This window comes from Taudactylus pleione, unplaced genomic scaffold, assembly GCF_031769625.1.
Source record: "Taudactylus pleione unplaced genomic scaffold, aTauple2 ptg000198l, whole genome shotgun sequence".
Classification (NCBI taxonomy): domain Eukaryota; kingdom Metazoa; phylum Chordata; class Amphibia; order Anura; family Myobatrachidae; genus Taudactylus; species Taudactylus pleione.
In genome coordinates this window covers 5,563,127-5,587,830 of record NW_028284600.1, presented here as the reverse complement: position 1 = coordinate 5,587,830, position 24,704 = coordinate 5,563,127, and the positions used below count along the sequence as shown (strand labels likewise).

Sequence of the window (24,704 nt, the reverse complement as noted above, 5' to 3'; positions counted from 1 at the left end):
GAGGAGCAGACGCCGGGGATGGACGGCAGCAGCACTGGAGCGGGGATAAAGGTAAGTGGGGTTTTTTTTGTGTGTGTGTTTGTGTGCGCGCGGGGGGAGCCAATTAGACGCCTCCATCAGGCGTCTAATTGGTTCCAATTTTATTCTGCAGCAGGACAACAACCCCAAACATACAGCCAATGTTATTAAGAACTGTCTACCGTGTAAAGAAGAACAAGGAGTCCTTGAAGTGATGATATGGCCCCCACAGAGCCCCGATCTCAACATCATCAAGTCTGTCTGGGATTACATGAAGAGACAGAAGGATGTGAGCAAGCTTACATCCACAGAAGACCTGTGCTTAGTTCTCCAAGATGTTTGGAACAACCTCCCTGCCGAATTCCTTCAAAATGTGTGCAAGTGTACCTAGAAGAATTGAAAGAATTGATGCTGTTTTGAAGGGTGGTCACACCAAATATTGATTTGATTTAGATTTATCTTCTGTTCATTCACTTTGCATTTTGTTAATTGATAAAAATAAACTATTAACACTTCTATTTTTGAAAGCATTCTTACTTTGCAGCATTTTTTCCACTCCTGCCTAAAACTTTTGCACAGTACTGTATATATATATACAGTCAGGTGCATAAATATTGGGACATTGTCAGAATTTTCATATTTTGGCCTCTATTAACCACCACAATGGCTTTGAAATGAAACAAACAAGATGTGCTTTAACTGCAGACTTTCAGATTTAATTTGAGGGTAATTACATCCAAATCAGGTGTACGGTGTAGGAATTACAACGGTTTCTATATGTGCCTCCCACTTTTTAAGGGGCCAAAAGTAATGGGACTATCAACTCAAAAGCTATTTCATGGACAGGTGTGGGCTATTCCCTCGTTATTTCATTATCAATTAAGCAGGTAAAAGGTCTGGAGTTGATTCTAGGTGTTACATTTGCATTTGGAATCAGTTGCTGTCGACTCTCAATATGAGATCCAAAGAGCTGTCACTATCAGTAAAGCAAGCCATCATTAGGCTGAAAAATCAAAACAAACCCATCAGAGAGATAGCAAAAACATTAGGTGTGGCCAAATCAACTGTTTGGAACATTCTTAAAAAGAAAGAACGTGCCGGAGAGCTCAGCAACACCAAAAGACCCGGAAGACCACGGAAAACAACTGTGGTGGATGACAGAAGAATTATTTCCCTGGTGAAGTGAAACCCCTTCACAACAGTTGGCCAAATCAAGAACACTCTCCAGGAGGTAGGTGTATATGTGTCAAAGTCAACAAGACTTCACAAGAGTGAATATAGAGGGTTCACCACAAGATGTAAACCATTGGTGAGCCTCAAAAACAGGAAGACCAGATTAGAGTTTGCCAAACAACATCTAAAAAAGCCATTACAGTTCTGGAACAACATCCTATGGACAGATGAGACAAAGATCAACTTGTACCAGAGTGATGGGAAGAGAAGAGAAGGAAAGGAACTGCTCATGATCCAAAACTTACCACCTCATAAGTGAAGCATGGTGGTGGTAGTGTCATGGTGTGGGCATGTATGGCTGCCAATGGAACTGGTTCCCTTGTATTTATTGATGATGTGACTGCTGACAAAAGCAGCAGAATGAATTCTGAAGTGTTTCGGGCAATATTATATGCTCATATTCAGTCAAATGCTTCAGAACTCATTGGACGGTGCTTCACAGTGCAGATGGACAATGACCAGAAGCATACTGCAAAAGCAACCAAAGAGTTTTTTAAAGCTAAAAAGTGGAATGTTATGCAATGGCCAAGTCAATCCCCTGACCTGAATATGATTGAGCATGCATTTCACTTGATGAAGATAAAACTGAATGGAAAATGCCCCAAGAACAAGCAGGAACTGAAGACATTTGCAGTAGAGGCCTGGCAGAGCATTACCAGGGATGAAACCCAGCGTCTGGTGATGTCTATGCGTTCCAGACTTCAGGCTGTAATTGCCTGCAAAGGATTTGCAACAAAGTATTAAAAAGTAAAAGTTAGATTTAGGATTGTTTAGTTTGTCCTATTACTTTTGGCCCCTTAAAAAGTGGGAGGCACATATAGAAACCGTTGCAATTCCTACACCGTTCACCTGATTTGGATGCAATTACCCTCAAATTAAATCTGAAAGTCTGCAGTTAAAGCACATCTTGTTTGTTTCATTTCAAAGCCATTGTGGTGGTGAATAGAGGACAAAATATGAAAATTCTGTCAATGTCCCAATATTTATGGACCTGACTGTATATGTCCAGGGCAGTGCAAGGTTATTTTTCTGGCCCTCCATATTCCCAAACTTGCTCATATGCTCTGGAATGGAGCCCACATCTGACATAAAAGCATTCAGCTCAGTCAGAATGGACCTACTGCCACATCTAATGGGTTACTGTGATCGCTGGTCCTGTATATATCAGAATTATTACATACACTAATCTTCGTATGACGTATATTATAGCTGGTTACGTGCTGATTATGCCCTCTTCATGGACTGGCCACACTTGCTCTAACATCAAGCATTAGGAAACCCCCCTCTAGGAATCCTGTGTTTGCCCCTGCATATAGGGACTGGTAGGATACAGACCCTGGCTCTCTGTCATCTGAGTGACTTTAGAAAGTGGATTTAATATTCATTTGGGCAAGTTCTTTTAAAATTACAGTAATAGAAGTAGACAAACACAAAGATGGAAACAAGCACTAATTCTATAAATATGTATAAACTACCTCTGCTTACACTCAGTATACACAATATAAATGGAGACACAGACAATGTGGTGGAAGGGTTAACAAAACACAAGTACGTGGATAGCGGTAGCCGCATGTTAGTAATTTGTTTGGTGCTATACTTATTCATGTGATTGCAGGAACAGAGGATCCCTACAGAATGTAACTGTACAATATATGATACATCCTGGAAGCTTATGTGAAACAACATCTGTAGCATGAGTCACTGCACCTGCTGGCAGTGTACCCGGTGCCATATCTTAGCAGAGAAGTGATGGGCAAATGATGAGGAGCCTCCATGGTTGGCTCATTTATTTGACTGTGAATACATTCCTGTCAGTTACATTCTTGTGGTGCTGCTCTAGTGAAGAGTGCTGTTCTAACCCCGTTCCCCCTTGTTTGTTCCTGTATAATATCCAAGGCTGTGTGTCTACATTCAGATCTCTCGCTTATGCGATGTCATCTAGAACACAATGGCTTATTCCACATGAGTCATATAGCATGACTGTAATCATGCATAAGATGACTTTGATTTAGTCAGTTAAACACAGTCCTACATGAAATGCTTTGATTGCAGCCCACAAAGTAATTTCCTGTGCAGATAAAATGAAGTTTCTTACCATAGCTTACGGCGTCTATTCATCATCACTTAATTTCTAGAAATTACGTTCATCAAAAATTTAATGCAGGCGATATAGCAGATATCTCCTACTTACCTTTCTCTCCCGGAGTGCCCCACTGTCCCCATACACTAGTATCACAGATATCTCCTGCTTACCTTACTCTGGCAGAATGGCCCACTGTCCCCATACACTAGTATCACAGATATCTCCTGCTTACCTTCCTCTGGCAGAATGGCCCGCTGTCCCCATACACTAGTATCACAGATAGCTCCTGTTTACCTCTCTCTCCCGGAGTGGCCCTCTGTCTCCATACACTAGTATCACAGATATATCCTGCTTACCTCTCTCTCCCGGAGTGGCCCTCTGTCCCCATACACTAGTATCACAGATATCTCCTACTTACCTTTCTCTCCCGGAGTGGCCCACTGTCCCCATACACTAGTATCACAGATATCTCCTGCTTACCTTTCTCTCCCGGAGTGGCCCGCTGTCCCCATACACTAGTATCACAGATACCTCCTGTTTACCTCTCTCTCGGAGTGGCCCTCTGTCCCCATACACTAGTATCACAGATATCTCCTGTTTACCTCTCTCTCCCGGAGTGGCCCCCTGTCCCCATACACTAGTATCACAGATATCTCCTGCTTACCTCTCTCTCCCGGAGTGGCCCTCTGTCCCCATACACTAGTATCACAGATATCTCCTGCTTACCTTTCTCTCCCGGAGTGGCCCGCTGTCCCCATACACTAGTATCACAGATATCTCCTACTTACCTTTCTCTCCCGGAGTGGCCCGCTGTCCCCATACACTAGTATCACACATATCGCCTGCTTACCTTCCTCTCCCGGAATGGCCTGCTGTCCCCATACACTAGTATAACAGATATCTCCTGCTTACCTTTCTCTCCCAGAATGGCCCGCTGTCCCCATACATTAGTATCACAGATATCTCCTGCTTACCTTTCTCTCCCGGAGTGGCCCGCTGTCCCCATACATTAGTATCACAGATATCTCCTGCTTACCTTTCTCTCCCGGAGTGGCCCACTGTCCCCATACATTAGTACACTAGTACGAGTCTTCATTTTTTCTTCTGCATTAGGGTCACAAAACAGCTAAATTTCAACGAAGGTTATGTTTGATACTAAGGATTTATTATACAGCTTGGGAGCTGCTACATCACTGCAACAAAGTACAAAGCTATTTCAGTTTTGTTGTCCGTCAAATTCCATTGTAGTGCATAGTAGGTGGAAAGAACGAGAGAGCTCAGACTATTTCATACATGTCATCTGAACTCTCTAACATTGAAGTAGATAGGCTAGAGTGAACTTTAAGGCAGATATTTAAATAAACTAAAATAAACATGAAATTACATATTGAGGTGTAAAAGTGACCCCAGAGCCAGTGACTTATCATAATGTTGTATATAATTGCATATGTTTTTCTGATAGGTATTGGTACAGTAACACCGTACTTGCTCTTGAAAATCGCGTGGCACTCCCGGCCCTGGTAAATTGGGGGGCACGGGAGACTGAAGATGCAATTTGCATTGAATCACGGCTCCACCCCCTGCTTCACAATGCTGATAATCGTGGCACTGCAAAGCAGGGGTTGGGGCTAAGTTGGCATGTTCACGTGGTCATGGCTCCAGACCCACCTACCTCCACGGGAGCCCTCCCCCCCTACGGGTCGGCAAGTATGAGTAATACTATCCTCTCTCTCAAGTTTGCTGCCTGGGTGTCATCCTTCACTGCACCATCTCCTTCACCCCCCACATCCATGCAGTCTGCATATCCTGCTGCTTTCACCTCTGCAACATTTCCAGGCTCAGACCCTTCCTGAGCCTGGAGGCTACTAAATCTCTTATTAGTGCCCTCATCATCTCCCATCTGGATTGCTGTGACCTCCTACTTTGGTTTTCCTCCCTTCTTCCTTTCCCCTCTATCCTCAATGATGCTGTGCTCCTTCTCTTCATAGCTTGTCATTCTGTTTGGCCTTTCCTTCACCCCCCTTCCATTACAGATTCCAGTGAAAGATCCTCTCCATCACCTTCAAAACACTTAATCATTCCTTCCCCTTCTATATCTCCAACCTCATCTCATTTCAAATTCCCTCCTGCACTCTCTGCTTGTCTCTTTGCAGATGACCTCCTTCTACTCTTGCATCCAATGCTACTCCCCTCCACTGGAACTCACTCCCCCACCCTATCAGACTGATTACCAGCCCTGCAGGGATTCAAAACACTCTGAAAACACACCTTTTCATTAAAGCCTAACAACCCTCCTCATGCTTTTTAGTCACTTCCTCTGTCATATCATATTTTTCCAGTTCACCTCCCAGTTTTACCCCCACTCCTTTAGACTAAGATTTCACAAGCAGGGCCCTCCACTCTCTTGGTTCTCACCCTGCGGTATCCTTGTCTCCAGTGCCTTCCCTCTCACAGTCAGTGACTGTGATCATTTTTGTCCCATTTCCCAGACACTGGGCCACTAATAACTAAATCTTATTTTGTTGTATCATAGATCTCACTGTTTGATTTTTGCCCCTGTGCTGTCTGTGTGAACCTATTTATATATTGTTGATTCTTTAGTCTATTGTAATTCTCCATGCATGGTGCTACGGGTTAGGTATGGATTGCCGGCGGCCAGGATGCCGCTGATCAGAATACCGACAGCGGTATCCTGACAGTCAGAATCCCGACACCCATCGGTAGGTATGCTAGCACTAACCCTACCCCTACCCTAACCCACCCTTCCCGGTGCCTTAAACTAACCCCCCGCCTAGTGCCTAAGCCTAACCTCCCCCTAACACTCCCTCCCCGGTGCCTAAACCTAACCTCTGTTAGGGCTGTAAGTAGGGGCTGTAATACGGCTGCAGTGCAGCTGTATTTGGCACCCTGCAGCCAGTAGAGCTGCTGCACAGTTGCCAGGAAACATCACTTCAAGCTGTGCTCTTTATCGCCCACTGAGGGGGGCCGCACAGGGTGGGATATCACCAGCGGCGCTGAGAGGGAAGGTGGGCAGTGAGTACTGCTTACCCGGGCTGGTTGGGGCACGTCAGCAATTGCCCTGACCTGAAAAATTCTCCTCTCTGCCCACTACCGCTGCGGCCGTGTCTGTAGGACGCATTGAGCAGTGAGATAGGAGACTTCTGCCCATGAGCAGAAGCAGTCTCCATTCTCTCACTGCCCGATGTGCCCCCCTGCAGCTTTACTGCTACACAGATGCCGCCGCAGCGGTAGTGAACAAAGAGGAGAATTGTTACAGGTGGGTCCCTGGACCACCCCTCCCACTGGAGCTGCCCCTCTGCCGAGCTCCTGGAGCCATGCATACTATTTAGTTACACGTCTTTGTGGTGGCGATATGGCTGTGCCTCCCAGATTTGGCCATGCTTCCCTTCCAGTAACGGAGCTCTTGACAGCCCTAAATATCACCGTCCTCTAATGCTGCCTCCGAGAACTTTTCTTTTGCACTTTCCAGCTACACTTTTTAACCTAATATGTAGTGCAAACATGGAAATCTATAATAATTACACATTTATGATGTCTCCTCTTTCTCATGGTTAATTTAAAACAGGGATGGGGAACCTCCTGCCCGGGGGCCTTATAAGGCCCTCGGAATCATTTAGTGTGGCCCTCAGAGCTTTTTTCTTCTAACCTCATCTGGCTAGCAGGGTGCCTAGAATGGCACACTGCAGCCAAAATGTATACAGCAGTGCCGCCTGGAGTGTCCTTAGGGCGCTTCAGATGTCACACCGCTGCCCTAACAGCTCCCCGGAGCATCCTCAGGATGCTCTGGGCATTGCTGTAATTACCAGCAATTGTGGCCCCGCCCAATGTGACATCACACGGAGGAGGCGTGGCCTGCACTGGGCCCTTCAAATGATGTTATATATATCAAAATGGCCCTAGGCAGAAAAAAGTTTCCCCACCTCTGATTTAAAACATTCAGAAAGCTGGAGCAAGCATTCTTTTAAGAGGAAAAAAATTCAAGTTAGAGAAAGAGTGGTCCTAAAGGGATATAGGGGCCTGTACATCATAACTAAAATGACCTGTTACACATGTGGAGACTAGTTTCCGCATATTTATGGTAACAGAGGATTCATCATCATGGGTCCGATAGGACCACCTGATATTCAGCAAACTCCGAAAACATAAAGATTTCGTAGTTTGCCTGCGAGAACAAAAGTCACCTGTAGATGGCGCTGGTTCTCGGAACACCGCTCCTTCCTATGGGAAGGAGTTCTGGGGATGTGAAGAGGGATCAGAGCCTCCTCACTGACTCCCCAGTGGCTTTGTGTATGCGTGACCTCTGGTCATGCATGCGCAGAAGCCGGCGATGGGGACAGGTAAGTAACGCAGCTACTTCTGTAGCAGTGTTACTAATTGCGGGGACAGCTGCTTTTCAGGGTTTTAATTGGGGTACAAGGTTAAGGAAAGATTAGGACTAGGTTTGGGTAGTCTTCTCTTGACATATTCTTAGTGACACCCTAGCCTGAGTAAGGGTGCTTCAAAATGTGATCATACTTAAACAGTATCAGTTGCTTCTAAGGAGAACTAAAAAATGTTTTCCTTTGCTTCTCGGTTGGGAGAGAATTTGGCAAGTCAGGCTATTTAGACAAAATAAATACTGTGCACACTGTATTTACATCCTACATCAGGCTTGCCTACCCTCCCGATTTGGCCGGGAGCCTCCCGATTTTCGGGTGCCGCTCCCGGCCCCCCGGAAAGGCAGGCAAGCCTCCCGGACGTTTGCGACCCTCCCGACCTCCCCCCTGAAAAAAACTGACACCCCCGCAGCGGGGGGTCCGGTGACGCGATTCGCGCAGAATCGCGTCATCGGGGCCCCGCCCCCTGCTTCACAATGCTGAAAATAGCAGCATTGTGAAGAGGGGGCGGAGTCACGATGATGCGATCGTGCGTCCCCGCCCCCGCCCCCAGTGTACCACCAAATGGCCGCCCCCACCTCCGGCTCCGCCCCCAATGGCCGGCCCCGCCCCCTGCTATTAGCCGACAATCAGCTCCCTCCCGGAAGGCTGGAGCTGATTGTCGGCAAGTATGTCCTACATACAGGTAGCAAACATGTACACATATAGGCGTATATTTAATAAAGTGCAGGTTTTTAGAAGTGGAGATGTTGCCCATAGGAACCAGTGATAAGTGATGGGTAGAATGTGATTGGTTGCTATGGGCAACAACTCCACTTCTAAAAACCCGCACTTTAGTAAATCTACCCCATACTGTAACTAAGATAAAAGCTACATGTAAAATATCTGTTGGGGTAAGAAGAATGGTGCTTACTCCTCAAAGACAAAACTCTTATTTTTTTGGCTGGCATCTTCTATGTTGATCCCTGTTCAGTACAAACAACAAGGACCAAGGGCCGATCGTTCAGTGTGATTAAAGCTCTCACAGCCAGGAAAACAATACTAAGGTTTGTTGTGCGACGGAGGGTTTCTGCGAGGATGTAGCAATAACTGATTAGATTGACTAAAAACATAAGTAGTACGTAGAAGGCGGAAACTTGTAATGGAAAAGGCTTCAAGCAGACATGAGTGGGCCATTATTCAATATCGGAGCTGTAGCAGCCATTGTTGAGGGCTGATTAGAGATGAATGTAATGTAGTCTATCACAAATCACACTGTAAGGCTTTGTTTGTTCTCATTTAACTTCTGCTTTGTCTAGCTGGTATTTTTGAAATAGGCCTGACCGCTCCATGTAACTTCATATCAGGGCCGGCTCCAGGGTTCTGAGCACCCTGTGCAGGCTCTTGAGAGAGCGCCCTAACGACGCGTGCGACCGAATTTGGGGGCGTGGCCTAATTACCATAGGTCATGCCCCCTGTGTAACGTTATTTGGAGGCATGCCCGCATGGCACGCCTCCAAATAACGTCAGGCTGGGGGTAAAGCCCAGCACTCTGTCACTGGCTGGACTTCCCCCGGCCCTCTCCTGTCAGTGAATGGTTGCCACGCGCATGCGTGCGGCATCCATTCACTTTCTGGGGGCCCGACACTGCTGCACAGCTGCGGCGGTGGCGGTCCCCAGCCTCCCGATTTGACCACCCGCGGGCCACTTCGGCCCGCGGGTGGAACAGTGGGACAGTAGTGTCCCGCTGAAATCAGGATGCTGGGGAGGGGTGCCGCCCTCTACGGGTGGCGCCCCTGTGCGACCACACTGGTCGAACACCCCTAGAACCGGCCCTGCTTCATATTGCTGTTTTTAAAACATTAAGGGGTCTATTTACTAAGCAGTGTTAGGAGACAGAGTGAAAAGTGATAAGAAAGTGATAAGGTGCCAGCCAATCAGCTCCCAATTGTCATTTTTCAAACACAGCCTGTGAGTAGACAGTTGGGAGCTGATTGGCTGGCACCTTATCACTTTCTTATCACTTTTCACTCTGTCTCCTAGGGATGGCCAGGCAGAAACGGGAGCGCGCATGCAAAATCGGCCGATTTTGCACCTAATGGAATCCGGTCCCTAGTTTATTACACATTCTGTAGGCATTGCTACTACTAGCTCAGTAGATGAGTTATAGCCTTGTTCAAATGATCAACTATGTTTACTATGTCTGATCTTTTAATATTTTAAACAGCAATCACTTATACAACAAACTAGTAGTGACATGTTTAGCTCTGCAATGTTAATTACGTTTCAGAAAGGCCAAAATTCAGAATATTGTAATGTGTTACTTTTTTTGCTTTTAAAACACAGTAATTGGAAAAAACAGTAATTGGAAAAAATAAAAACCCTTACATTTACCCCAATCTTATTATTTTTTTAATTGCACCCATTAATGTCACTGAATACATACCAGGGCTAGAATAAAAATGGGGTGGATGGGACTACTGCTCCAGGCCTCCACGTAAACATAGGCCCATCATCATAACAGCATTATGATACCCATCTGCCTCGCTGGCACACAGTCTGCCATAAATCATAAGTATTCTAATTGCATTTCTGTTTTCCACTCAAAAATATAAAATGTTTCTAATTTTAAGTATTTAAGGAGATAATGGAGCTAGGGGTTGTAAAATGCTAGCACAGTCTATAAAATGACAGAAGCTGATTGGTTGCTATGGGCAACTTTTCCACTTAATCTGTCTTAAAGGTTTGATACATCTCACCCTATGTCTTGTGGAATAAACAGAACTACAGTATATAGCATGCAGCACTCAGCACTGTGTCTTGAGCTAATGGGGAATGTATCATGTGACTTGTGAACTACATGAGCTACTGAACTATATGGCTATGCCAGTAGATTGACTCATGAGTCATCATGACAATCTACAGTAGTTCAATTAGCTCCACAGACTCCTCAGTGTCTGAGCACAGCAGTGCCATCTGTGGTAGTTTAGCAGTACTGACTCATGATGAATGTATGAGAGAGCTGATGTGGAATGTATCATGTGACTTGTGAACTACATGAGCCACTGAACTAAACAAACTACTGAACTATGGAGCTCATTCAGACCCAGACGCTAAGCTGCGCTCTCATGTTTGCATACCTGGCTGGGTATGCAAATACCGCGATCGCGCTGTCTGGTGAATGGACGTCCTCAATGCCCTAGAGAGCGACGGCAGTGAGCGCACGCCGGAGTATAAAGACGCCCACTTTTCTCTCTTAACACACGTCATCTCCAGGAAGTGTATGAACAATCGAACCATCGAGAGCCATCGGAGCTGCACGCAGCACTTGAGGTAGACCTTACCCTGCCGCAAGCACTGCGACCACTGTAGGCTGAAAAACAACCAATTGACGTGTACAATGACGCATCTTTGCTAATTATGCACACCCATAAAACTCCGTTTGGATGGCCAGACACGCCTGCGTTCGCAGTACCACACCCCCGTTCACAAGCACCTTCCTCTGTTAACACCCACAAAAGGAGATATCTGTCACTCAAAGTTGCGTCCAGTCTGTGTACTACGAGTTAAAACAACTTTCTGAAGAAACCGGAGGTATAGAACCCGGAGAAACGCATTAAGGATTCTTGCTACTTATCTCCAATTTGTGAACTCCGTCTTCTGCCGCATATTCAGTTGTTACCAACTGCCGCATTGTGATCCGCGGAATACCCGTCCTCCCTACTACCATCCAGTATTGGTTGATTACTAGGAGGCGGCCAAAGAGACTTCCTGTTAACAGCATTGATCAGCGGGTCTGTGCCGAACACAGCTGGCTGCCATCGCTCTGCACTACTCACTGATGTGAAGGGCTGACTGAAAGAACAGAGGCCCTGATTCAGAGTCGCTCTGTATCAGGGCCGTCCCTGCTCCTTTTTGGAGCGGCCTCCTGGGCGCTCGCATAGCTGTGGGTGACCACCCACAGCTATAGCGAGCGGCCAAAATAATGGTCGCGATGGTCAAGACCATCGCGACCATCGGGCTTGCGATGAGACCCTGCGGTAGGGTCTCGCTGCCGCAAGCCCAGGAGTGCTTTTGGCTCTATCAGAGCCAAAAGCACTCCCACTGACATCACTAGTGATGTCAGTGGGGTCGGACCCAGACGGTAGGCATTCCCATGGGAACGCCTCCGTCTGGGCAGCCATGCCCCTGGCACACCCACCAAAGGGAGCGTGCTGTCAATCACCATCGACAGCACGCCCCCTTTGGTGCGAGACCCTTAACGACGGTTATTCGGGTCTCGTGCATGCGTACAACGGAGCTGCCTCCGTCGTGCGCATGCGCACTTGGGCACCATCGGCCCGCTTGCGAGTGCTCAGCGCTCCCGAGCGGGTCAGAATCAGGCCCAGAGTTTGCCTGTGCTCCTCCCTGTTGGAACACATAATCCAATCTGCCGACACTAGGAGACATTAAAGGCTACCAGCTACCGGCAGTGATCTGCCAGTGGGACCGTGTTACCCACGAGCGCCAGGAGTTAAGGACACCATCACAGCTGCGGCTTGTGTTACACACGGAGTGCTTTACTTGGAACCACCTGCCGATTGGAAAAGATTTTATCTCCTCTTGGACAGGTATATTTTTTAATGGAACCAGCATTCTAGGAGTGTTTCTACTAATAACCAGCTCATTATCGAGACATTGCTATTATCCTAGAGCCAAGTAACATTCATTATTTACCATAAGGAACTTCTTTTATTATAAACGGATTTCAAGAGAATATTACCATCTTTTTTACTAATGATTGTGCATATACATTGCCACTGATTGCTACTTTGGTTCATTTCACACCAGTTGAGCCCTATGTTGATTATATGCATATAGAGAATATGTTATCTGTTCATATAGTATCAGCAGATTTTATTTAGGATGGAGATTGGTTCTTATTGGAATATATGTTTTATGATATGTGCAATGCATGTTCATTTTTTATCTTAATAAAAGAGCAAAATAGACTCATCAACTGTGTCAGTTAGAGCGCTCCACTTTTTAAATTGTTTTTCTCTTGGATTGTGGGGTACAGAACCCTCTAGTGAGCTGCCACAGATACAGCTGATATTAGGAGTATCTTACAGCGCACCCTGTGTGTTTTTTCCTGTGTACTACGAGTGACTGGTTCGCGCATGCGTACTTTGACGCATACGCATGCAGAAATGTGCGATAATCGCCCATAGCGTGCGTCCGCAGCTTAGCGAATGGGTCTGAATCAGGCCCTATATGCCAGGAGAATGACTCATGAGTCATCATGATGATCTAGTTCAATCACCTACACAGAGGGGGTCATTCAGACCCGGTCGTTAGCGCCGATGCGCTCGGACCGGGTCGATGGCCCCCCACAGAGCATGCACACGACGGCGCCGGCGCCGTCGTGCGCATGCGTGAGACTCGCTACGACCAACAGCGCCGGTCGTAGCGGGTCTCAATCCAAAGGGGGCGAGCTGTCGATATTGATTGACAGCTCGCCCCGTTTGGAAGGTGGGCCGGGTGGGTGGCAGCCCAAACGGAGGCGTTCCCATGGGAACGCCTACTGTTTGGGGGAGGCCCCACTGACATCACTAGTGATGTCAGTGGAGAGCTTCTGGCTCAGACAGAGCCAGAAGCTCTCCGGGGCTTACGACAAGGGAGACCCTACCCTAGGGTCTCATCGTAAGCCCCAATGGTCGCGATGGTCTCTGACCATCGCGACCATCACCGGGGCGGTCGTTAGAGCTGTGGGTGTTAACCCACAGCCTAACGACCGCAACAGAGGCGGGCGGTCAGGATGCAAGCGGCCGCCCAGTTTCTGAGCGACCACTTGCATCCTCCGACCGCCTCTGAATGAGGCCCAGAATCCTTACAATGTCTGAGCACAGCAATGCCATCTGTGGTGGTTTAGCATTACTGACTCATGCCTAATGGAGCTGCTTTAGTTCCTGATGAACTAATCTTTGCCAGAGCTGTGAACTAGTTGAGGTTTAGATAATTTTGAACTATTCATTCGTGAACTACTCATCACTACTGCGGCGGGCCAATCAAAAATGGGGACGGGGCTAAGCTCCGTCCTAACATACAAAAAAAAAAAATACCATCGGTTCTCACTCAGCCATCGGTTCTCCGCCATCAATGGCAAAACTAGTTGACATCGGCCATCGGGAACCATCAATATTTTGGATATTATACTGAAATTCTTTCCTTCTGGGGAGAGCTGAAGGATCCTTTCTTTAGAGGACAACCCGTAGAAGGTGCATATTTAGTTTGCAGAGTAGCGCTGAACACCCTAGCATCGGCCCTGTGCATGTATATTGTGTGCATATATATATTTATATATATATATGCTTACTGTATATATTATATGGAAACCCCCTTTTAAAAATCCTGTGTTTGCCCCTGCACAGTGGCACTGCTCCGTCTCCGACATAACTCACACATCAAAGCAGCACCCTCTGTGTTCTCTTCAGCACCTGAGGTAAGACAGAGCAACCACCCACGGCCGTCTCCTCAGTGCTATATTTAAAGTTTTCTAAGTTCACTGCCTGCTCTTCCACCGCAGTCGCCTCACACATCTCAGATCTAGCCAGAGCCAGGGACTTCAAGTTTCTTCTCCCCTCTTACTCCCGGAACCATCCTTTTGACATTTTTTTCAATTTAATTCTGTACACAGTTTTATAGCAATTATCCAGTTTATTGAACTATATAAGATTTATATCATCAACCCTAGTTACGCCTCTGCTGATCATACATCACTCTGGATCCCCAATAAGATATCAACGTTTCAGAACTCCTTTACTTAGGTTCTTTCTTCACGATATTATATCTATCTATCTATCTATCTATCTATCTATCTATCTATCTATCTATCTATCTATCTACCTACCTACCTACCTACCTATCTATCTATCTATCTATCTACCTACCTACCTACCTACCTATCTATCTATCTATCTATCTATCAGTCTGTCTGTCTGTCTGTCTGTCTATCTAACTATATATATATATATATATATATATATACAAAATTATTTAGACTTGTCTTGAATCTGTTCTACAACATTATTATACTTTCATTTTTGTGGATGAGTCTCTATAGATTACTACAGAATGTGAGTGGATCTGAAGGTAACCGATCTAGTGAATCGCTTCTGTTGTCTGTACCAGTAGGATAAACCCTAAATAGAGCCACAATATCTATTTGATTAGTCTTTGTTAATCTTGACGAATGGTTATCCCCAACCCTCAGTATTGTATGTGTAATAGACCTAACACAGGATTCCAATAATTGAACTCGAGGTGACCAGTCGCTACCACAGTGCATTAGCATTGGTCGGGGGCCACTAGTCACTGAACCCAAATATTAATTCTACAGGACAGTTTAGGACAGGCCATTGTACCTTATTGTGGAGGCTATTTCCTACAGCTCAGCACCAGAAACATTCTACTGGACAAGTTCTTACCCGCCTTTCAGCCAAGGCTTTTTTCTGTGCATAGACGGTGGCCGGGGCACATTTCCAATGTGCCAAATAGCCTAACATGATACATGTGGAGATGGAGAGAATGAGCGGCATTTACTGTCTTAGCTCGTGTCACTTGGCTTGACCATCGATGACTTTAAACCATCGGTTAAAAACCATCAAAGGCTGAGCCATCAGTGGTTTAAATGTGCACATGGTCAAACTCGCCCACACATGTGCAAATCACAGTCTGCACTAACCATGGAGGCTCATCTACCAATGCTCACTATCGGTGGCCTCCCATCAATGGTGAAACTAGTCATCTTCACCATTAGGCAGTGGTTGGTGGCCAACCCTACCTCTCATTTAGGGGTATATTTATAAAGTGTCTGTGCTAACTAACAATCTCTTATCACTGCTTATTGCAGTGAAACAGATATTAGTATTGTTGCATTTTAACAATTGCAAGGGTTTTCTCTGCTTCATCGACAGCATTGGGGTCACAGTAATATTATACTTTCACCTGGCGGGGGATCAAACAAATCCTCTGCGGTTTGCAGGCCCTCCATTGCTGGGTATAGGGTAAGCAGTGACGAAAAGTGAAGCAATAATCGGTGAGAACCGGAGGTGAACATCATTTCATCATTTGAAAGAACATGAGAAAAGTCTTTTTTTTCTCTGGTGAATACACCATAGGAAGTGCTTTTCTCATCTTAATAAATTGACTCCTTAGAATCTTATGTACAGTATGTGAATGTGTTGCAGCTTATTGGTCTTGATGTGCCAAGCGGATTATGTGGAAATGCACCATGTTGCACTGTTTGCCGCAAATAAACATGCTCCATCTGTTCTTCAAGAATGTAACAAAAAAATAAAATAACTTTCGTGCTGTGAAATTAAATCTATTGCATAGAGGTTTCCCGTCTATTAATACAGATCTTGTTCTCCTTGTAGTGAACTTGGATCATTTTCAGATTCTCCGGGCAATTGGCAAAGGAAGCTTTGGCAAGGTAAGAACAAATTATTTTCTTCTTCAAAGCACAAACACATAAGCTGAGACCTAGGGGTGACTTTGTAACTTCAACAGCATATTATAAAACTGTAGCGACAAAAATAATTCTATATACTGTAAACCCAGTTGCCTATTGATCAGAAAGCAGTTTTCACTATAAATATCTTGTTTGCACTATAATTGCTTATTTTGTGATTTATTGTCTTTCGCTTACCAGCTGTGAAGGTTACAATATCTGGTGACAATATCTGACTCCGCAGTTTATTATTCTTTCTAATTGATTTTATTATTAATTGTATTGCTGCATTTTGAATATGTATTTTTCTTTTGCTTTTAAACACGACAAAGTAGTTTTTGATACATAGGCAGTTTGCAGCCGAGGTCAGTCAGGATCTATAATTTATTGTTGTCTGCTGCTGTTTCATTTAGTTAGTCCAGTTACCAACTTGTGTCATGTAAGTTGATTTATTAGCGTTAAAGAAAACGTGTGGGGTATACTAACGCATTTGTCATGTTTTTGTTACTATAATTTTCACTACAATTCTGAGTTTTCTTGGAGCTCCTCTTGGCTTACACCTGTGGTTCACACATTTTCTTGAATCACAGCGCCACAGAGCAGGCCTGGCCAACCTGTGGCTCTCCAGCTGTTGTGAAACTACAAGTCCTAGCATGCCTTGCCACAGTTTTGCTATCAGGGAATACTAAAACTCTGGCAAGGCATGCTGGGACTTGTAGACTCACAACAGCTGGAGAACCACAGGTTGGCCAGGCTTGCCCTAGAGTTTCAGCATTTTTTTCAAGGCACCCCTAGGCGAAAAGTTTCTTACTGACAAATTCAGCAAAATTATTAAATGAAGTAACTTGTGCTTACCTGTCATCCTTAAGTTCAGTTGTGTGGTGGGGATGCTTTTGGCATCCCGGCGGTCGGGATGTCGACGCTTACATTACCGGCGCCAGAATTCCGACGCCAGTCAGAATCCCGACGCCAGCATCCAGATCACCGGGATGCTGAAGGTAAGTAGCTAGGTTGGCGGGAGGGTTAGGGGTTAGGGTTAGGCACTTGGGGGAGGGTTAACGTTAGGCACTAAGGGGGGAGGGTTAGGTTTAGGGTGCAGGGAGGGGGAGGTTAGGTTCAGGCACTTCGGGAGGAGGTTAGGTTTAGGCACCAAAGAGGGAGGGTTAGGGCAGGGAGAGGGGGAGGGTTAGCATACCGACCAACAAGTGTCGGTATGTTAAGTCAGGTTCCCGGCATCGGGATTCTGACCGCCAGGATCCCGACTGTCAGTATGTCATATCGATTCCTTGTAATGGTGGACAGGAATGTGCTTCTTTTTGTCTACATATTATTCAGCCACCAGCACTGGTTTTGCCTATTACATTGCCTAAAAATAATTTCATTTGGTACTGGACCACCGACCCATGGCACCCCTGCAAGTGCCCCATGGCACCCCATGGTGATACGGCACCCAGTTTAGGAGCCACTGGCTTACACAATGCATTTACTATATGTGAACTCGTGGATAAAACAAGATATTTTCAGAATCCGTAATTCTACCACATCACTAGCTAGGAACAGCAGTAGGAGGTACAATGGTGTCTCTTTACAAGCATATTACTACAATTAAAAATGTTAAAACATATATAATTAACTGTTAATGAGGAACAATTATATGGGGTCAATTCAATTAACTCTCCCCCCGCGAGTAGGTGCAGTTGTATGCCGCACTTACGGTAGCTCTGTACTCGTTGTTTTTTTTTCCGCATGTACAGGATGAGATCAGGCCATGAGGGGGGGCATATATACGCTGTTGCAAGTGCCCAACTGTAACTCGCTCCCCCCACCCCTACTTGAATTGAGTCCCAAGTGTCTGTTTAAGAACAAAGTGCCGACATACACAAAGTAGTGCAGTTACGAGCGATTTTCATTAGCACATATCTCTTCTCTCCTCTCCGATTAGTAAATGGGCTCTACAGGTCGGTAGCAGGGCTTTTGCCCCATAAGAGGAGCATGAATTGGGGGTGTATGCAAAGTACATGCCATTTTCAGTCGCATCATCTGAACCAGGCATGAGATAGGTGTAAATGCCGTTACCAGTGATGACGACTCTTGCGGCTGAAGGGCTGGGGACAATGCTGTCGCACGGTACATTCCCTTATCAGTGGCAGTTTCTCAAAGTACGTTGGTTGCTGTGACAAAACGTGTACTGTTGATCGGAGCTGCCGTTTTTGGCGGATATAATGGGAAATTGCAGAATTAATGAAGGCTTACATTCATACTGTAGACGTTTGCATGTTCATGTAAAGCATTATAAGGTTTACAATGTGTTTTATTTGAGTACTACAAAGGGCCGTATTCAATTAGATTCGCACCCGCGATACTTTTTCGCTTACCTACATCGCGTTTTTTTGCTGCGGAAACTTATCGTGCATGCCCCCACTATTCGCCGTATCCAATTCCAAAACACGCGGAAACGCAACCCGGCGAATACAATCCAGACAAAAAGTACTGTCAGAATTGGGGAAATCAGCCTGACACCCCCTAAAAGATGCACTAACATTGTGGATCAATGTACTTGCCCCCAAATAGCCCTAATAAAGCTACAGTATTTGGGGTACTTAAGGTGTGTCAATTTCTTCTAATTGGCGTCTTTGCACTAGTGGTGAAGAATAGCATTAAGTAGTTGTTTTGGCTAAAGAAGTCCTGTCACATTTGGGGTACTTGAAAATGGGTGCAAGCATGGTTTAAAGTCGCTAAAGTAAAGTTTTAAAAAACGCACCTTCAGCATACAGCTGCAATCCGAAAAACACCTCACCCATACTTGCAGACCCCCCTAAAAGCTATTTAGCTAGTTTTTAGTTTGCACCACCACTTTGCACTTTTTTGCCCCCTTTTCTATTCCTTTTTCGGGGTGTTCCTCTATTTTTTTTAGTTTTTTTTTTACGCAGTTATCCTTTGGGGGGCAGTCCCAAGGGTGCAGAGTGGGTTTTTCCTCCTTTGTAAACCGAATAGCGATTTTGCACTTTCTTTTCGACACCTATTAATAGGCAAATCTTTTTCGCCTATTACATTGCATTGCGTTTTCGCGTATGCGAAAAAAGCGGATGCAATTGAATACTGCGATACTTTTCCGACTGGTGAAAAGTCGCAATCAGTAATACTTTTTCACGGATTCCGACTTTTCGCTGCTAATTGAATATGGCCCTTAGTGTGGCTTGTCATATGTATGCTGTCATTTTGGCAGTGGACAGACAACTAATGAGTGTTCTTAAAATGCAAAGTTTACTATTAGTGAAACAACCAAACATATCTCTTTATCTATATGTCTCTGACACTGTTTCTTAAAACAATTTAGCAAAATCTCCTATAGAAGTTAACTTGACAGAGTTCCTGCAGTTGCTATAGATACATCAACCAGGCTTTGAACAGGGTCAAATATTTATTTTAATCTATATATAGCTTCCTTGGAAAGCTAACTAGGTAAGCGCTTGGACGGGTGTACACATGTAATAGTAAACAGCAACGAGATAAAGCAGGATGATCTGTGCACACTCTCTGATATCACTGATAATAAGTATGGATAATAAAGCGGAATAAATGTAATTTCCAATATGCTAGAAATGTATGTTCAAATGTTTCCAAAAGGCTTACATAATCACTGCTTGGGCTCAGTAAGATTCTGCATGCGTCTATGTTGGCAGGTCCCGCGGATATATGCAAGATGGGCACGCTAAATAGAAAGCAGTCACAGACTGTCAATGCCACGCCACGCATACGTGCGCAGCACAGACATAGATCGTAGGAGGGGAGGGTGGATCTGTCTGTTGACGGATGACACTTTCCGTGAAATGGGCATTTCTGGACAGGAACCGGGTGGCGACCATGCGATCACACAGTAGTGATCCATCTTATGGGAGTGCCATGGCACTGTAATGGGCATGTAGGCGGTCTTCCGTGCTGGTTGGTGGCGTGCAAACGGAAATTGGACCCCTGTATCTGACAGATCTCTTGCACCCAACATTGGGTGGGTGTTAGTCCCAATACTAATAATGACGGATGCAGCCATCCGCATGAAGACATACAGATACTCAGCATAGACGGGCGGATAATCGCATTGACATAAAAGCAGGCTGCCGCCACTGATCAGGAATCCGGGCGCAGATGTGTCCGACTCAGAATGAAGTCCTTTATGCCTAATTGTAATATTTTGAAAATTATAGTTTCAAAAGTCAACAAAACTTATTCCCTTATATCAAAGACAGAAAACATCACATACATGAGAGAGGCATAGCTCAAGGAATCTGTTTCCAGCAGTAACCACGCTAGGTGCTAACTTTCTGTATGTGAAGAGATTCTGGAGAGAGGTGGTGTTTCTAGGCTCCATAGTCCATTCTTCCTCATTCTTCCCAATCTGCAGTTCTTCGCAGTACCATGCTCAGCCTTCCATCGGTGGGCAGGACTACAGGACCAATATGAGACTCTTGTGAGGAGGTGTCAGAGGACCTGCAGGAGCAGTTAGTTAGTCTTCTGGCAGAGGTTTGTTGTACAGGAAAAAGATAGTGAGCATGTCAACGACGGTATGTAGTCATTATGTCAATATTCAGAATGTCGACACCAGAATGTCGACATTGACGTTATATCGAAATTGAACAAGTCAACGTTTATGTCGACATGGGCATAATGTCATCATGATCATAATGTTGAAATTGTGAATATTGACAGTCACAATGTCTACATTGCAGGTTTAGGGTTAGGCAACAGTTACGGTTGGAGTTAAGGCCCCTACGCACTAGACGATATCTTGAGTGATTTGGCCGATTTCGAAAAAAGATCTGAGAATGTACCCCCCCCACAGAGTAGCTCCATTAGTGCCGGCATCAGCAAGTGTGTATGCATTTCACAATGCAGGCACCCCCGCCGGGTCCGTTGTGCATGATAATAGATCGGCTGTGTACACATCGTCTAATGTATACCCAGCTTTAGGCTGCACTTAGGTTTAGGGTTATGCTGTGGTTAGGACTAGGTTTAGGGTTAGGCTGTGGTTAGGACTAGGTTTAGGGTTAGGCTGTGGTTAGGACTAGGTTTAGGGTTAGGCTGTGGTTAGGACTAGGTTTAGGGTTAGGCTGTGGTTAGGACTAGGTTTAGGGTTAAACTGTAGTTAGGACTAGGTTTAGGGTTAGGCTGTGGTTAGGACTAGGTTTAGCGTTAGGCTGTGGTTAGGACTAGGTTTAGGGTTAGGCTGTGGTTAGGACTGGGTTTAGGGTTAGGCTGTGGTTAGGACTAGGTTTAGGGTTAGGCTGTGGTTAGGACTAGGTTTAGGGTTAGGCTGTGGTTAGGACTAGGTTTAGAGTTAGGCTGTGGTTAGGACTGGGTTTAGGGTTAAACTGTAGTTAGGACTAGGTTTAGGGTTAGGCTGTGGTTAGGACTAGGTTTAGGGTTAGGCTGTGTCAAAGTTAGAGTTGGGCTGTAGTGAAGGTTAGGTTTAGAGATAGGCTGCAGTCAGGGTTAGGAGAAGGGCCCTAGACTGCACACCCTGAATATAAATTATGGGAGGTTCTACCTGTTGAGACTAATGTTGCAGACACAAAAGTTAAAATTACAAGTGCGCAACTCCAACATTACTAATTCATTTTAGAATACATTTTTGCAATAACATTTTGCAATAAATAGAGGTTTTAGCATAATCATGGTCAAGGTTATGGCCCTACCCACCACGTCAAGGTAACCAAAGCAATCTAGGGGACCCACACCTCAAAAATAACCCTGTGGCTGCACTATATATATATATATTTATAGGACTTACCTAAATTGTGCCTTGTTCAAAAGTGCAGTCAAACATTGGTCCCCTGGATGGCTTTGGTTGGGCTGCTTCAGGGCATCGCAATATAACACATTTTTCCTATTTTGCACTTTTAGCACCTTTATTGTATGTTTATTATATATGTAACATTTTCACACCTCTATTTTTCACATCACTTCTAACATATTCAGTAGCTGCTCCTATCTATTTAACACTTTTTTACACTTTACCTTTCTCACTAGTGTGATGCCTTGGGGTGGCTCAGCTGGGCTGGTTTGGGGGTGTCCTGTGCTCTGGACTTTAACCCCAGTATGTTAGGGACCTACCCTAAGAGGTTACCTTGACGTAGTGGGTAGGCCCATAATCTTGGCCATGATTATGCTAAAACCTGTATTTATTGCAAAAATGTATTATATACGGTATGTAATTAGTAATGTTGGAGTTGTAATTTTTAATTTTTTTGTGTCTGCAGTTAGGATTAGATTAGGGTTAGGCTGCGGTTAGGGCCAGGGTTAGGCTGCAGTTAGGGTTAGATTTAGGGTTAGGCTGTGGTTAGGGCCAGGGTTAGGCTGCGGTTAGATTTAGGGTTAAGCTGCGGTTAGGGATAGGTTTAGGGTTAGGCTGCAGTTAGGCTTAGGCTGCGGTTATGGTTAGAGTTGAGCTGCAGTTATGGTTAGATTTAGGGTTAGGCTGCGGTTAAGGCTAGGTTTAGGGTTAGGCTGCAGTTAGGGTTAGGCTGCGGTTTGAGTTAGGCTGCAGTTAGGGCTATGTTTAGGGTTAGGCTGCAGTTAAGGTTAGGCTGCGGTTAGGGTTAGCGTTAGGCTGCAGTTATGGTTAGATTGGAGGTTAGGCTGTGGTTAGGTCCAGGGTTAGGCTGCAGTTAGGGTTAGGCTGTGGTTAGGATTAGGTTTGAGGTAGGATTAGGGCTGTAATAATGCAATAATACACAATGTTTACATTATGACCATGCCAACATGATGTTTTCCTACTGTTACAGGCCTAACCTTAACCTAACCCCAATTCTAACCGCAGCCTAACCCTAAAAACTTTGTGTGTTAGAGTACTCATCTGGATTTTGCTCAGTGTTATGTGTAAATAACCATTACAATTCTCCAATATCAAAATAAATAAATATTTATTTCCCACAAATAACTACACGCTGACTCACTGTAATATAAAAATGGTGGAATATAGTGCTGGTTCCTGGTTATTTATTCAGATTTAAAAAGTTTGGATGAAACGCCGGTACAGTTTCACTTCATTATGCTGTTTATTACTGAGAATAATTTGACTCTATTATAAATAATTACAATTATATTTTTACAGCAGCATTCCCATGAGGCTGGCTATAAGAACTGAAGCAGCTTGGTGATTAGTTTGTGTTTTTGGTCTGCTTTTAATCATACTTGCCAACTCTCTCGCTACGGCTAGAAGGCTCCCGAAAATTGGGTGGAGCTCCCAGTCGCCTGGAAGAGTGTGAGTCTCCCGAAGCTGGCCACTATCCGCCCTCCCCCCACATACCCCCAAAACCCCCCCTCTCCCCCATCCTCAGCCGCCCACTTACCAAGCACAAGTTGGCGGTCCAGAGAGGCCATGACGCGGTGAATCGCACCATCATTGCCCCGCCCTTCAATACAATGCTTTCAGTATCAGCACTGTATAGCGGGGTGTGTGGTCTGGATGACGTGATCATGCCAGCACACACACCCTCACTGTCCTCCGCTGTACCGGCGAGTATGCTTATAATGATAGATTATTTTCTAGATATTCCACAGTGTCATGGACTAGTGTACATGGCAACAACAGACTGATGACACATGATGTAGTGAGTAGAGAGGCATTGTAATGAATCTCTAAGCACTGTTTGCTCTGAGATGTCTCCCCTCCCCTTCCCTCTGCCTTCACATGAAATTTAGGCACACTGATGTCAGTGTGGCCGCCCACAAAACGGTAGGCGTTCGTTAAGGAACGCCTCCGTTTTGGAAACCACCCCCCTGGCCCGCCTACCAAACGGGGCGAGCTGTCGATCAACATCGACAGCCGCCCCTTTGGTGACGAGCTGCGGAGCGTCAGAGTTTCTCTGTCGCTCCGGGGCTTGCGTACGCGCAGTGCGGCCGCTCCGGGGCTTGCGTATGCGCTGTGCGCCCGCTGCGCGAGCGCAGGACTAACCATTGAGTCGGTTACGTGCTTGCGACCGACTCTGAATAAGGTCCACTGTCTCTTTATGGGAGAGTCCTAAACTCAGAGCTCAGCATCTGGGGCCCCTAAGCCATGGCACGCCTAGCACCCACTTTAGCTAGGCCCATGAATAAATGTATTTGCACCTCTCACATTGTAACATAGCTCCCTGCATCAGCTCCTCTATCATTAACCGTTCTTCTAAGCAGAATCATTTGTGAGTCAGCAAAATTAGCGATGACACGAAATAGATGTACTACTGACATTGTCACCAATTAAAAATGAAATGTTAATGTGACAAATGGTTAATTGAAGATACAGTACTAATTAGAGACTCTCTGTTCATGCTTTACATGCAAATTAGCTTCTTCAGTGGCGAGAAAGTCTAGAAAACAAATCTCACGGTGTCTGTATAGGAAACGGCTATTGTAGCACTAGTGGTCACTCCTGGATACTGGCTAAGCATGTCTGGTGTCTACTGTTAAAATAAACCAGTATAGATGGGATTAGGAAAGGACATCGGAAGCCGATGGTTAGCAACAA

The 24,704-nt window shown here is 45.3% G+C and overlaps 1 protein-coding gene across 1 annotated transcript in view; it reads left to right on the top strand.

The window, feature by feature from the left end:
- Positions 1 to 24,704, top strand: part of STK32C (serine/threonine kinase 32C) — a 402,887-nt gene that overhangs the window by 155,003 nt on the left and 223,180 nt on the right. Inside the window, exon 2 of the mRNA XM_088476951.1 lies at positions 16,128 to 16,183. Coding sequence (XP_088333077.1) covers positions 16,128 to 16,183 — 56 coding nt within the window. The remainder of the gene's footprint in view (positions 1 to 16,127; positions 16,184 to 24,704) is intronic.